The sequence below is a fragment of the Mytilus galloprovincialis genome, chromosome 3 (genome assembly GCF_965363235.1).
Source record: "Mytilus galloprovincialis chromosome 3, xbMytGall1.hap1.1, whole genome shotgun sequence".
Lineage (NCBI taxonomy): Eukaryota > Metazoa > Mollusca > Bivalvia > Mytilida > Mytilidae > Mytilus > Mytilus galloprovincialis.
In genome coordinates, this window is record NC_134840.1 from 67427112 (window position 1) to 67443345 (window position 16234).

Below are 16234 nucleotides of genomic sequence, written 5' to 3' on the forward strand. Positions count from 1 at the left end.
TGAAATAATTATCTCTTGATCAGTTTTAAATTGAACTATAATAGTAGCAAGACAATTGCTTTACAATTTATACAATATGTTTCAAACATAATAAATACACATCAAGCGTATGATCCAAAGTTAATACCGACACAGCAGACCAAAGCCAATTAACTAATAAAACCTCAATGCGTTGACCTTAATAGACCTTTGATAAGAGAATTACAGGCGTGAACAATGATTAGAGATGTACAAATAAATATAAATTAACCTTGACCGCAGATAATTGATAGCTTTTAATGACCGTCTATAAGAACGATCACAGACAATATACCATAATTACGAAAGTAGTTATTGTTGATATAAAGCCTGTAAACGTCCAGCAGGAAGTATTTCAAGATACCCAGTCTGATTTGTTCGAGTACTGAAAAAATATAAAAACATAATAAAATAATTATTTTTATTATACAAATATTTGGGCGTAAGCGCAACACGTTATGTTACAGAAAACTTCCTTGGCGTCAGTGAATAAAAGCGAAAAATGTAAACTAACTGACGCCAACATTATACTTAACTATCCGAGCAGTGTGCGCGGCACACTGTGTGAATGCTTGAGGATATTTTTTCTCTAGTATCATGTAATTCACTCAGTTCTGTCGTATTGTAAATCAAGAACAAAACAAATTACATACTACCTGCAGTTGACACAAAACACACAGTATGTACATAAAATGATAGTGTGTTCTCAGATAATTAAGGATAATTTGCCGCTAAAATACTGTGCCTGAGCTAGCCACATATCTTTGACAGAAATGCGTCACCATAGGGGTATTTGCATACACATGTGTGTACGACTACCAGTCTACTTGTCTCAGAGTACTTTAGCAAGCCGTTCCCGAGCGGTATAGCCTTACTTGATTTTCCACGTGGTACCGCATAAGAGTAAATCTTTGTGGGCATAGACCGACGTGAAATAGAGCTGTTGAGCAATCAAGATGATACTATTCCTCGTTAAGGCACGTAGGCACCCTAACTACTCAGAAATGTTTTGGGGAAACGATATTATATTTGGCCCAAATAAAATATCATAGCCCAAAACGAAATATGTAACGTTATGTTGCCTGCCCAAGTTGCATATTGAGTAACCCCAAAAAATTGAAGATGTTGTGCCTGATGAAGCCTTGTGTCTTGTTAAATTAAAGTTGATCTAGAGAAAAATTAATGTCAATATAAAATTCCTTAACCACAATATTGAGATCAACCTGAGAAGAAAAGACACAAGGCTAGGATGGAGGACAAGTTACAAAGTTATAACCGATTAAAAAAAAAACGTTTTCTGCATTGAATCTTGTTTTTTAATCTTTTCCAGCGTGATTTAATATCCAATTTAGAAGTTCTAAATTTAACGTTTAAAACAATCTGATTTCCAACGTCCCAGTGTTTGTATCATGCTGTCCTCAATACCTTGAGAACTAGCACTTGTGGCCGCACCTGATCGAAAAGAATGTCCGCTATAATCCTTGTCACTATATCCTAATGCTATGAGTATTGTTTTCAGCTTGCTTATAAAATAGTTCCGGGAAAGTGGTTTTCCGGTTTCTCCAACGAAAAACGAATCATTCTGCTTTGCGTTTAGGTTTAATCTTACACTCATCAGCTGGGATAGCAATTTATACGGATAAACGACGCCCTCTATCTTGAACAAGGAAATTATAATACCTTGTCGGAATATATCTGTCTTAGTAGCTTTTAAATTAACAGTTACTTTCAGATTCTGAAACGAAATTTATGTCAGAAACGCATAAATTTGAATCTGGATCAAACACAGTTCTACATGTAAACTCATTGCATCTCAGGAAACCATAAAATGCCAGAACACACGCTGTTTGAAATGTTAAATCCAAATTATAATCATGATTGAAAAATCCACATTGCAAACAAGTTACTATTTCCTGTAAAATTTTAAACGTTATTGGCAACTTTTGTCGTAATGGCTTACTCTCAGATTTTTTAACTCCATTTAACACATTTTGCAAGCGTTGGTATGTATGACCAAATTTATCACAAAGTGGGTTCACATTATCAAAATTAACTCCATGAAAACGAACTCCAGCGAGATATAATTTGATTGTTGAATATTTCAGTTTTAACACTGATTGGCAATGGGCCACGAAATAGATCAATAAATCTTCCGAAACTTTAGACATATTGAAACTCCTTGAGTTGAATCCAGTGATATGATTGCCACAAAATTGAATAAAACATTTATATCCTGTTGAATAAACATTGCGGGTATTCACATTGATACTTTTATTCCATAAGCTGTCGACTGCTTGATCTAACTCCACAGAATTTCGGAATGAGGAGGGCAGGTGCATGGATTTGGCGAAGCGTCCGGAGCCAATTGTCGAAACCGCTTCATCTGGTAACGAGAAAAAGCATCTGCTATGTTATTTTCTTTCCCTGGTACATGTACAGCATGTACAACAAAATTACATTTAGCCACACACCAAGTTAAACGGCGAACAAGATTCATAATTACGTTACACTTTGAACGACCCTTATTAATAATGTACACACTAGACATATTATCACAATGAAAAAGAATGCGTTTAGTAGACCATTCATGCCCCCATAAAATAGCAGATATAACAATCGGATACAATTCTAAGTAAGCCATTGAGAAAGATTCCTCATTGGGCGAATAAAATCGTCGGGCCAAATGCCTTGAAACCACCTTTTCCTAAAATAACTTCCGTATCCGATTGTTGACGAAGCATCCGTAAATAAATGAAAATCGGACGCATTAATAACGTTATCGCTGATAAAAAATGATATACCATTCCACTGACTTAGGAATTTAAACCACATTGCCATGTCATCTCTACATCCCTTTGTAATTGTAACGTGATGATAAAGTTCTCTAACGGAGTGTGCTAATGTCAATAAATACGACACAAACGATCTCCCTGGTATAATTACTTTACATGCATAATTGAGATGACCCAATAAACTTAACATTTCACGCTTAGTACATGAACGTCTATTAAGATAGCTGTATAAAATATCCTTAATTCGAACAAGCTTCTCATCAGGTAATTTAGCAATCATATGCTTTGAATCGAGAATGATGCCGAGTCATTCTAATGAAGTAGATGGACCAACTGTTTTATGAGCGCTGAGAGGAATCTTTAAACTATTAAATACATATAACATTGTGTTCATATTCCTTGTAGCATCTACGTAAGGATTGTTAATCAGGAGAAAATTGTCTAACAAATGTAACACGTGCCGCAAACCGTAATTATTTTGTAAGATCCAACATATTGCCACTGATAATGTATCGAATATCTTGGGACTTGAACGGCAACCAAATGCTAAACGAGTATAAAAATAGTACATGTCATTCCATTTTAATCCATAAAATTGCCATAAAGAATTATGTACAGGTATTAATTTGAATGCATCGGTTACGTCACACTTACATAATTGACTTTTAATTCCTAATGACTTAATTATTTTTATAGCGTCGTCAATTCTTACATAGGTTAATGAATAGTCTTCCTTATTTATCAAATCATTGATGCTGTGATGCTCATCATTGTTGTGAGGAGCCGAAAGGTCTAGAATTAATCGTTTCTTTTTTGAATATTTTCCTTCAACAATACCTATCGGACTAATTCTATAAGTATCAAACGGAGGTTTTGTAAGGTCCAATAAGGTATCCTTTACGAAGTTCGTCATCTACCAGTTTCGTAACATCATCGGGAAATTTCTTGGTAGACAATAAATTCTTACATTCCAAAGATTTACTTGGTAGTACGTTTATGCCTGTGTCAAAACCGTATCGAAGTCCATTAATTAAATTAAAAACAAAATTTTTATCTGGATAATGTGTAAGTTCAAATTCAAGATGATCGATATCAATAGGCGTAGACACTATAACCTCTGTATCCGATTGATTTGAATTTTTGCACTTCTATACTGCTACTAACTATCAATGCAACTGACTGAATAAACCTGACAAAGATTGAAAAATTAACACTTGCACCAAGTCATGAGACGGTTAAGAAAACATTGCCATTTCTACCACAGACATCATAAATCTAGTAATAAAATGTGTATCGTCCACCTAAATAAATAATGATTTTAACAGAAGCCGAGTCGGACAGAACATGAAACATTAATATAAACATCAATTAAAAATTTCTAAATATATGTAGGTGTCACATTCTTACCCCCTAACTTTTGCAGTGTTATCTTACTTTAAATTGGAATTTTTTGCCTTTTAAAAAAAAACTGTTCTTAAAAGTTTTGGTAAAATCAATACATATATAGCAAGTTTCTTTTTCTATGTATAGCTATTACCTCTATACTAACCAAAACTACATGGTTTAGATATATCTGGTTTAGTTGATAGCTACATATATATATTATATAATATTTAGTACAATATAATATTGTATTGCTTTTTTTTGTTGGTTACATAAACCCACAAAACTTCTATCAAATAGGGATTTATTTTTGCACCAACCTATTATGTATTTCTTGGTATTCACTGTCCTATAGCTAGTTTTCATACATAGTGCTCTTCTTTTTATTTGCTTAGCTTAAAATTAACTGACAAGGCCTGAAACATTTAATTATTCAGGGGAGAAATGAAGTTTATTGGAGCCTCCTGGAAATTAGCAAGTTTTAGTAACATCTATTTCGACTATGGTCACAAGATCCTTCAGATTGCAATGTTTGTGCCATTTTTTCTGACTACAAAACAAATAAAGGCTGAAACTATTTATGTTACTGTAGCGTGTGCCTCCCTTCTTCATGACAGATGTATGAGATTTGTATATTACCAAATAAGCTCATTGGTCTCTACGTGGGTAACGATGAAAAGGCTTAAGGTAAGTTTATTTTGTGCCCTAATATTTTTCTCCCAGCAACTTGTTTGAGACAACAATCATGCCCCATTTCCTGCAATATTCCTACAATTTTTTGGGGTATTTGAATGTCTCTATTTGAGAAAAAAAATCAAACGCCAACAAAAATTTAATACATGTACTTAGAAATGATCTATTTTTGCTCATTTATAACTGGGTCAGCCCTTTTCATGGACAGGAAATTATTTATCTGATATCAGTGGCGGATCCAGAAGTTTTCATAAGTGGGGGCCCACTGACTGCCTAAGAGGGGCCCCGTTTCTGTCTCGCTTCAGTGATTCCCTACATAAGCAACCAAAATTTTCCCACAATAGGGGGGCCCTGGACTACCCCCTTAAATCCGCCTCTGGATATTTCCGCATCTTGCATTCTTTCATGTATTCAATGCTTATTTCTTGGATCATTGTTATACTATTTTGCACTAAGTGGGTAAAGAATTACATTAGTCTAATCTGTAGTATTCAAAGTAGATAGACATTTTGAGATTTCTTTGCGTGGACATGCATATAAAGAAAACAAACTGGAAGTTAAACAACCAAACAATAAACCAAGGACATGCTTTTTACTGCCTTAGGTATGTAAATGGAAGTGAGGGACTATCAACCTAAAAGTGAAAATATTGAAAACAATAATGTGAAGATCAGTGTTGTTAATACAGTGCAAAAACAACACAGGAATGTCACTTATTTGAAGTTATTTCATACATGTCGTAATATCATCCACGACTCACTCCATACTTACTGTATGAAATGGATAAAACGGGAAAAAGCTGACAAAAAAATCTTTGGACTCTTTTTTATACGACCGCAAAAATTTTAATTGTTTGGTCGTATATTGCTATCACGTTGGCGTCGGCGGCGGCGGCGGCGGCGGCGGCGTCGTCGTCCGAATACTTTTAGTTTTCGCACTCTAACTTTAGTAAAAGTGAATAGAAATCAATGAAATTTTAACACAAGGTTTATGACCACAAAAGGAAGGTTGGGATTGATTTTGGGAGTTTTGGTCACAATATTTTAGGAATTAGGGGCCAAAAAGGGCCCAAATAAGCATTTTCTTGGTTTTTGCACTATAACTTTAGTTTAAGTGAATAGAAATCTATGAAATTTTGACACAAGGTTTATGACCACAAAAGGACGGTTGGGATTGATTTTGGGAGTTTTGGTTCCAACAGTTTAGGAATTAAGGGCCAAAAAAGGGCCCAAATAAGCATTATTCTTGGTTTTCGCACAATAACTTTAGTATAAGTAAATAGAAATCAATGAAATTTAAACACAAGGTTTATGACCACAAAAGGAAGGTTGGGATTGATTTTTATACGACCGCAAAATTTGAAAAATTTTTCGTCGTATATTGCTATCACGTTGGCGTCGTCATCTGCGTCGTCGTCGTCGTCGTCCGAATACTTTTTGTTTTCGCACTCTAACTTTAGTAAAAGTGAATGGAAATCTATGAAATTTTAACACAAGGTTTATGACCACAAAAGGAAGGTTGGTATTGATTTTGGGAGTTTTGGTCCCAACATTTTAGGAATTAGGGGCCAAAAAGGGCCCAAATAAGCATTTTCTTGGTTTTCGCACTATAACTTTAGTTTAAGTTAATAGAAATCTATGAAATTTTGACACAAGGTTTATGACCACAAAAGAACGGTTGGGATTGATTTTGGGAGTTTTGGTTTCAACAGTTTAGGAATTAGGGGCCAAAAAAGGGCCCAAATAAGCATTATTCTTGGTTTTCGCACAATAACTTTAGTTTAAGTAAATAGAAATCAATGAAATTTAAACACAATGTTAATGACTACAAAAGGAAGGTTGGTATTGATTTTGGGAGTTTAGGTCCCAACAGTTTAGGAATTAGGGGCCAAAAAGGGACCCAAATAAGCATTTTTCTTGGTTTTCGCACCATAATGTTAGTATAAGTAAATAGAAATCTATGAAATTTAAACACAAGGTTTATGACCATAAAAGGAAGGTTGGTATTGATTTTGGGAGTTTTGGTCCCAACAGAATAAGGGGCCCAAAGGGTCCAAAATTAAACTTTGTTTGATTTCATCAAAATTGAATAATTGGGGTTCTTTGATATGCCGAATCTAACTGTCATGACTGTGTATGTAGATTCTTAACTTTTGGTCCCGTTTTCAAATTGGTCTACATTAAGGTCCAAAGGGTCCAAAATTAAACTTAGTTTGATTTTGACAAAAAATGAATCAGTTAGGTTCTTTGATATGCTGAATCTAAAAATGTACTTAGATTCTTGATTATTGGCCCAGTTTTCAAGTTGGTCCAAATCGGGGTCCAAAATTAAACTTTGTTTGATTTCATCAAAAATTGAATAAATGGGGTTCTTTGATATACCAAATCTAACTGTGTATGTAGATTCTTCATTTTTGGTCCTGTTTTCAAATTGGTCTACACTAAAGTCCAAAGGGTCCAAATTTAAACTTAGTCTGATTTTAACAAAAATTGAAATCTTGGGGTTCTTTGATATGCTGAATCCAAAAATGTACTTAGATTTTTTATTATGGGCCCAGTTTTCAAGTTGGTCCAAATCAGGATCTAAAATTATTATATTAAGTATTGTGCAATAGCAAGTCTTTTCAATTGCACAGTATTGCGCAATGGCAAGAAATATCTAATTGCACAATATTGTGAAATAGCAAATTTTTTTTTAATTAGAGTTATCTTTCTTTGTCCAGAATAGTAAGCAAGAAATATCTAATTGCAAAATATTGTGCAATAGCAAGATTTTTTTTTAATTGGAGTTATCTTTCTTTGTCCAGAATCAACTTAAATCTTTGTTATATACAATATACAATGTATATTCACTTTTTACTACCAACTGATAAATTAAAATAATCTTTACCATTCAGTGATAACAAGCAGTTTTTTTACATCTTAATATTTTATGATGTATTTAAATGAGTAGTTATTGTTGCAAAGTCCATTAGAAATTTTAATTGAGATTAGTTTTGGAATAAGGGAAAGGGGGATGTGATTAAAAAAATTGGGTTCAATTTTTCTCATTTGAAATTTCATAAATAAAAAAGAAAATTTCTTCAAACATTTTTTTGAGAGGATTAATATTCAACAGCATAGTGAATTGCTCTAAGAGAAAACAAAAATTTTAAGTTCATTAGAACACATTCATTCTGTGTCAGAAACCTATGCTGTGTCAACTATTTAATCACAATCCAAATTTAGAGCTGAATCCAGCTTGAATGTTGTGTCCATACTTGCCCCAACCGTTCAGGGTTCAACCTCTGCGGTCGTATAAAGCTACGCCCTGCGGAGCATCTGGTTGGAGTTGAGGTCACAACAGTTTAGGAATTAGGGGCCAAAAAGGGGCCCAAATAAGCATTATTTTTGGTTTTTGCACCATAACTTTAGTATAAGTAAATAGAAATCTATGAAATTTAAACACAAAGTTTATGACCATAAAAGGAAGGTTGGGTTTGATTTTATGAGTTTTGGTCCCAACAGTTTAGGAATAAGGGGCCCAAAGGGTCCAAAATTGAACTTTGTGTGATTTCATCAAAAATTGAATAATTGGGGTTCTTTGATATGCCGAATCTAACTATGTATGTATATTCTTAATTTTTGGTCCCGTTTTCAAATTGGTCTACATTAAGGTCCAAAGGGTCCAAAATTAAACTTAGTTTGATTTTAACAAAAATTGAATCTTTGGGGTTCTTTGATATGCTGAATTTAAAAATGTACTTAGATTTTTAATTATTGTCCTAGTTTTCAAGTTGGTCCAAATGGGGGTCCAAAATTAAACTTTGTTTGATTTCATCAAAAATTGAATAAATGGGTTCTTTGATATGCCAAATCTAACTGTATATGTAGATTCTTAATTTTTGGTCCAGTTTTCAAATTGGTCTACATTAAGGTCCAAAGGGTCCAAAATTAAACTAAGTTTGATTTTAACAAAAATTAAATTCTTGGGCTTATTTGATATGTTTTATCTAAACATGTACTTTGATTTTTGATTATGGGCCCAGTTTTCAAGTTGGTCCAAATCAGGATTCCATATCAAGTATTGTGCAATAGCAAGACATTTTCAATTGCACAGTATTGCACAATAGCAAGAAATATCTAATTGCACAATATTGTGCAATAGCAATTAATTTTCAATTGGAGTTATCTTTCTTTGTATAGAATAGTAGTTGATAATATATGTTGGAAATTTGCCAGACATGACTATGATGTCATTTTTTATTTTTATTTGCCAATAACTTTATGTAAATAACTTCATTGGAAATTTGCCAATATAAAATGTTGCTGATGAAGCTTTTTTTCTTTATCTTATCTAAAATGTTTTTAGATAATGTATGTTGGACATTTGCCAGGCATGACTATGATGTCATTTTCTATTTTTATTTGCCAATAACTTTATGTAAATAACTTCATTGGAAATTTGCCAATATTAAATGTTGCTGATGAAGTTTTTTTTATTGTTTTATACAATAAACAATGTATATTCACTTTTACTACCAACCAATCTTTACCATTCAGTGATAACAAGCACTTTATTTTACATTTTAATATTTTATGATGTATTTAAAAGAGTAGTTATTGTTGCAAACTCCATTAGAAATTTGAATTGATATCAGTTTTGGAAAAAGGGAAACGGGGATGTGAAAAAAAAAAATGGGGGGGGGGGGGGGTTAAATTTTTCTCATTTCAGATTTCATAAATAAAAAGAGAAAATTTCTTCAAACATTTTTTTTAGAGGATTAATATTCAACAGCATAGTGAATTGCTCAAAGGCAAAAAAAATTTTTTAAGTTCATTAGACCACATTCATTCTGTGTCAGAAACCTATGCTGTGTCAACTATTTAATTTTAGATTTAAATAAGTTTGAAGAAGAAATCTTTAATTGATTTGTAAAATCTTAACATTTGTTTTGTGTAAAAAAAACCATGTAATGTCAAAAATTTAATCACAATCCAAATTCAGAGCTGTATCACGCTTGAATGTTTTGTCCATACTTGCCCCAACTGTTCAGGGTTCGACCTCTGCGGTCGTATAAAGCTGCGCCCTGCGGAGCACCTGGTTTAATTCAGTAATGAAGATAGTTGATATACGTATTCAACATTTTAAAGAACATTTTACTATTAACAATAACCACAAAAAACCTATTTCTCGTATCAAACATAAACTAAAAGAACTAGCCAAGAAATTTGTTTTTGTCCCGGCCGATAAAGCTGCTAATAATATTATTATTGTTTGACGTAAATTTTACATTGAGGTTCTGAAAAAAGAAATCACCAATTCACCAACATTCCAACTGACTCCATTTTCAGAAAACGACATCTGTAACAAACATAAACTTTTAGCTACCGCTTTACAAGCAGAGCCAAATACAATGAAAGTCCCAACTGTGTACTGGCTTCCGAAGCTACACAAAACACCTTACAAATATAGATTTATTTTGTCTTCAAGCCATTGTTCCACTACTAAATTGTCTATTCTTCTTACCAGCACACTTGGTACAATTAAAAACCTGATAATGAATTGTTCAAATAAGGCCTTCGAAAATAGTGGAATTAATTACTTTTGGAGTGTCAAGAACTCGTTGGAAGTACTTGATAAATTGCATGCTTATATTGGTAATTTTAAATCTGTTCAAAGTTTTGATTTTTCTACCCTGTATACCACATTGCCTCACATTCTCATTAAGAAAAAATTCACACACCTAATTAAATGGGCATTTAAAAAGTCAGCATGTGAATATATATGTTCAAACTCTTTTAGGTCATTTTTTAGTAGCAATAAACAAAAAAACTATGTCAATTGGACATGCTTTGATACTATATATGCCCTTGAATTTTTACTAGATAACATTTTTGTTTGCTTTGGGGATTCCGTATATCGTCAGATTATCGGAATTCCAATGGGGACTAACTGTGCACCACTTATTGCGGACCTATTTTTGTATTGCTATGAGTTACAATTTATGACAAAAATAAACAAAGACCCATCGAAACAACATCTGATAAACAAATTTAATAATACTTTTAGATATTTGGATGATATTTTGGCTCTCAATAATGACGACTTCAGTATGTATATTAAAGAAATTTATCCTGTTGAACTTACTTTAAATAAAGCTAATACTAACAATGACCACTGCCCTTTCCTCGATCTTGATATCTATATCACTAACGGAAAGCTGAATACTAAAATTTCATTTCCTATCGTTAATTATCCATTTTTAGATGGTGACGTTCCCTTGTCACCATCTTACGGTGTTTATATATCTCAACTTGTACGATTCGCTCGTGTATGTAACAATGTTTTAGATTTTAACGAGAGAAATTAATGTATTACTGAAAAATTATTACACCAGGGTTTTCGATATCACAAACTAGTCAAAACATTTACTAAATTTTATCATCGGTATAAGGACATCATTCGTAAATATAGCTCAACATGCAGACTTCTTATACGTTCAGGTATTTCACATCCAATTTTTTATGGAAATATTCTTTATAAAGCACAAAGGTGTCAGTATTCACCTCAAAAACTAACAAAACCTTTGAATAGACTTATTAAGAAGGGATATAGGTACGATACTGTTGTCAGGTCATTAAAGATTGCATATTTTGGCGTTAATATTGATTCACTTATAGGGTCTTTGCATCGGAACTAAACACATTTATTCAAAAACCAGTTGTTGGCATGACACGGGTTATGTTCTTCTCATATATGTTATGATGGTATGATACTAAACCCCTAACGGGAAGGATTGTGCCTGATGTTCATATGATGAAATCATAATCTTTCATTCAGTTTAATTGAAGTCTGGAGCTGGCATGTCAATTAACTGCTAGTAGTCTTTTGTTATTTATGTATTATTGTCATTTTGTTTATTTTCTTTGGTTACATCTTCTGACATCAGACTCAGACTTCTCTTGAACTGAATTTTAATGTGCGTATTGTTATGCGTTTACTTTTCTACATTGGCTAGAGGTACTGTGGATTCATTTTTATTCGTGGTATACCAATTTTCGTGGGTTTCGTGGGTAACAACGAACCACGAATTTATGAATTCAACGAAGAATAATCCCGAGAAATGTGTATGGAGTTGGATGTTTATTTCCGGTTATGTTATGCAGTTCTAGTATTGTGTTGACTAGCGATAAACATTGTAACATAACACGTGATTTTTATTGAAAGAAGATACAAGTATTTTGATTAAATCTATAATTAATATATCTAATATCAGTGATAATTTACTTTTTAAAATTGATTAAAACTGTTCATGGAAAATAACTGCAAGTTGTTAATTACCGTGTCATAGTTTGGTTTACCTGTGATTAAAAATCAATAGGATTAAGTACGGGGATATTGCCCGTAGGTAATATTGTTTATGACAGGAACATTTATTTTCACACCTTATACTTATATCACTGTTTATTTTATCGTGATTAGGGAAATTAGCTTTCAATCATAAAGTTTTGAATGCCTTATAGAATTCAGACAAGAATTTATAAATTGTAAAACAAACAAATAATTAGTTGTCTCTGCCCATTATTGTAATCAAAGTTATCAATGAACACTTTAACCTAGAATGACCAATTAAGCGAGGATTTTGACAATTCAAAACTTTTTCAATGAATTCCTTCTTTTTTGTTTTGTTTTATTATTGATCGAACCAAGGATGTTATATGATCTCCTAAATCAAAAAGAAATCCACGAATTACGTATCTATTTTTGTTTTTTTGTTTTAATCAGTGATCCACGAATTTACGTATACCACGAAACGTCTTTTTTTCTCTATCCACCAAAATTGATACCCACGAAAATAAATGAATCCACAGTATAGGGGGAGGGTTGAGATCTCACAAACATGTTTAACCCCGCCGCATTTTTGCGCCTGTCCGAAGTCAGGAGCCTCTGGCCTTTGTTAGTCTTGTATTATTTTAATTTTAGTTTCTTGTGTACAATTTGGAAATTAGTATGGCGTTCATTATCACTGAACTAGTATATATTTGTTTAGGGCCAGTTGAAGGACGCCTCCAGTTGCGGGAATTTCTCGCTACATTGAAGACCTGTTGGTGACCTTCTGCTGTTGTTTTTTTCTATGGTCGGGTTGTTGTCTCTTTGGCACATTCCCCATTTCCATTCTCAATTTTATTGTCACATAAAGACTTGGTGACATGTCACTTGATACTTTGGCATTCTATTGATCGATTAGAAATTATAACGTGAAACGTTATTTTACTTTATTCACATATTATCTACATTTTGGTGCCCTGACCAGGCTGACATGTTGATATAACTGTGAACTTGAAGAGAAATTTCAAGTTCAGTCCTAAGAATACTCCTACTGAGCTGATTTTATGCAATAATAATTGTTTAACAATGTTTCATTAAATTGAGATTTAAAACTTAAATTGTACTTTCATTTGTGTAGGTGCAAATTCATTTGCAGAAAGTTTTTCTGATGAAACGACTTGCACATAACACTTTTTCATTTAGTTAAACAACAGTTTTGTTGTCATTGAATAATAACATGTGCCTGAGTCCATTCAATATGGATTTTTTGGCATAGATAATATGCAATTCAAAAAATGTTTAAAAGATGTTGATAAAAAAATAAAGGTAAATTCTGTGTAGCCTTTTTAAGTTGTTTTATATTCTCTTTGATCAGGTTATTTTCTCTTTGATGCATTCTAAGTTTCCATTCTAAATTTTATTGTAGAATTTACAAAGCAACAGATGTTACTAATATCATAAGTCTATATATTCTTACTCACAGCAGATGCTTCAATATATCCTTGTAAAATTGACCAAAGTTACTTACACCTTTCCAATATATTCTTACAGATTTTAGGTGTATATCTTTTTTTGTGTGCTATTTCAGAAGCAGATTTAACTGCTACAGTAGTAATGGTACTTTACATTGATATTTATTTTTATATTGCTTAACAATGTAATGATAAAAACATTTATAAGTATATATGGTTCCTACAGAAAGGAATGTATATAATTATTGCAGACCTTATACAGACTTGATCAATTCAGTTCCCATCATATATTCAATATAATCAGATCTAGAGTATACATATGCACCCCTTGTCAGATAATATACTTGTATATTGATTATTAGTTATGTCATTTAGGAATGAATTGAAGTGGCTACAGCGACACTGGAGTTTGTTTTGCACCATGAACATTATGGTAGACTACGGAGAAAAGATCCTCCAGCTCGTAATCTTTCTTCCTTTCTTTCTCACTACAGACCAAATAACAGCAAAACAAATCTTTGTCTCATCCATGTGTATTTTCATTTTGACTGACATATCTTTAAGATTTCTGGCAAGAAATATTGAAAAAGGGATTTCAGCTTCTGTTGCTATCAGACGCACTCAGGTAAGCAACAAACCCAAAATGCTTCTATAATCAAAGAACATTCAGTTTAGAAAGTCCTAAAAAATGTTTGCATAATTGTTTATATTTTACCCTCAGCCCTCCTCAGAACCAAGAGAAGCCAACAATATTCTATATATAGTTTGGACATTTATATATTTATTTATAATCAGCAAACATGTATACTACATTTGTATTACAATCCAACTATATCCTTTCATTTGTTCTACCCACAACTGTCTTATCTACCTTATTTTTCTTTGGTATAACTGTTATCCTATCAAAACATTTATGCAGTTCTCTTATAACTTTTGCAAAAATTAAGTTTTTGGTTCTTTGAATTTTATATTGTTCTATTTAAGTCTATCCTGGATTCATGCAGTCCAAGTCAACCCTGGATTCATGCATTCAGATGTTCTATTCAGGAATGAATAGCTGGGGGCAAGTCAACCATTGAATCTGTCAATGGAATGTTCTTTTTTTCCACCCTGAATACATCCAATGGAATATTCTATTTAGGAATGAGTTGCTGTGACTAATCAACCCTTGATTTAGCCAATATAATGTTCTATATAAGAATGAGTTTCTGTAGGCAAGTCGACCCTGGTTTTAGGCAACAGAATGTTCTATTTAGAAATGAGTTGCTCATGAATGGGCAAGTCATGCATCAATTTTGGCAGTGGAATGTTATCTTTAGAAATGGCTTGGTGTGGGCAAGACAATCTCTGATTTTCAGGCAATGTTAATGAAGAATGAAATTAGAGAATAAACTGTTCAAAGAACTACTGTAACAAGTGCATTTACCAACACAAAATAGTCAAACAAAAAAAATAGTTATTAATTAATAATATGGCTGACAACTTTGTTGAACAGTATTATCTTCTACTTTTATACTGCAATAGGAATGTTTAAAAACATTATCCTCTCTGTTACTACAAGATGAATGCTTCAAAACATTATCCTCTCTGTTACTACAAGATGAATGCTTCAAAACATTATCCTCTCTGTTACTACAAGATGAATGCTTCAAAACATTATCCTCTCTGTTACTACAAGGTGAATGCTTCAAAACATTATCCTCTCTGTTACTACAAGATGAATGCTTCAAAACATTATCCTCTCTGTTACTACAAGATGAATGCTTCAAAATATTATTCTCTCTGTCACTTTCAGATAATTTTTTCAAAACATTATCATCTGTTACTGCAACAGGAATGCTTCAAAATATTATCCGCTCTCTTACTATTAAATAAAAGATGTGCAACTCTATCTTTAGTTTAGTTTAAACATATTTATTTATAGTGAATTGGGAAACAAGTTTTGCAACTTATATTAATCCCTTTCCACTTTGCGGGTGTGAGTGCTGCCTTGTAGCGGCATTAGCCTGCTCTTTTTCGAAATCTACAAGGGTGTCTTTAACGTACAAGAGATATGGCTCTCTCTTAACACGGGTCAGCCATTTATCGTCCCCGTCCGACGGACTATCATCGCTTCCTCAAGACCATACTCGCAAATGGTGTCAAGGGAGAGCCGAAAATTAAGTCCCTGAAATTTTCATCCCAGACGGGAATCAAACCTTTACTGTTACAGGTAGTAAAAATTATGCACTATTATCCTCCCTTTTTTTGCAAGATAAAACATTATTCTTGTGTTACAGCTAGATAAAAATTATGCAACATGATCCTTTTATTCATTGATAGATTAAAATAGTTCAGCATTATCCTTTCTCTTACTGCCAGATAAAATTTGGCAGCATTATCTACTTGTTTTCTGCTAGTTAATGTTGGTTACTTGTATGTATCTTATGTGTTGTGGCTGTCTGGATGTTGTAAATCAATTGTTATGTTAATGCATGATGAATGTTTTATAACCCTATCTTCTCATTTACTTCAAGCTTACAAGGTTGCAGGGGTAAATGTATATAAAAAAAAAAAGGTTGTAGG

General features: G+C 32.8%; 1 protein-coding gene across 8 annotated transcripts in view; it reads left to right on the plus strand.

The window, feature by feature from the left end:
- The window catches only part of LOC143068696 (ATP-binding cassette sub-family C member 4-like), a 135362-nt gene that overhangs the window by 70477 nt on the left and 48651 nt on the right, over positions 1-16234 (plus strand). The window contains exon 8 of one of the 8 annotated variants that reach the window (XM_076242944.1): positions 4631-4880. The exons of the other annotated variants lie outside the window; for them this stretch is intronic. Coding sequence (XP_076099059.1) covers positions 4631-4880 — 250 coding nt within the window. The remainder of the gene's footprint in view (positions 1-4630; positions 4881-16234) is intronic. 8 annotated transcript variants of the gene reach the window in all.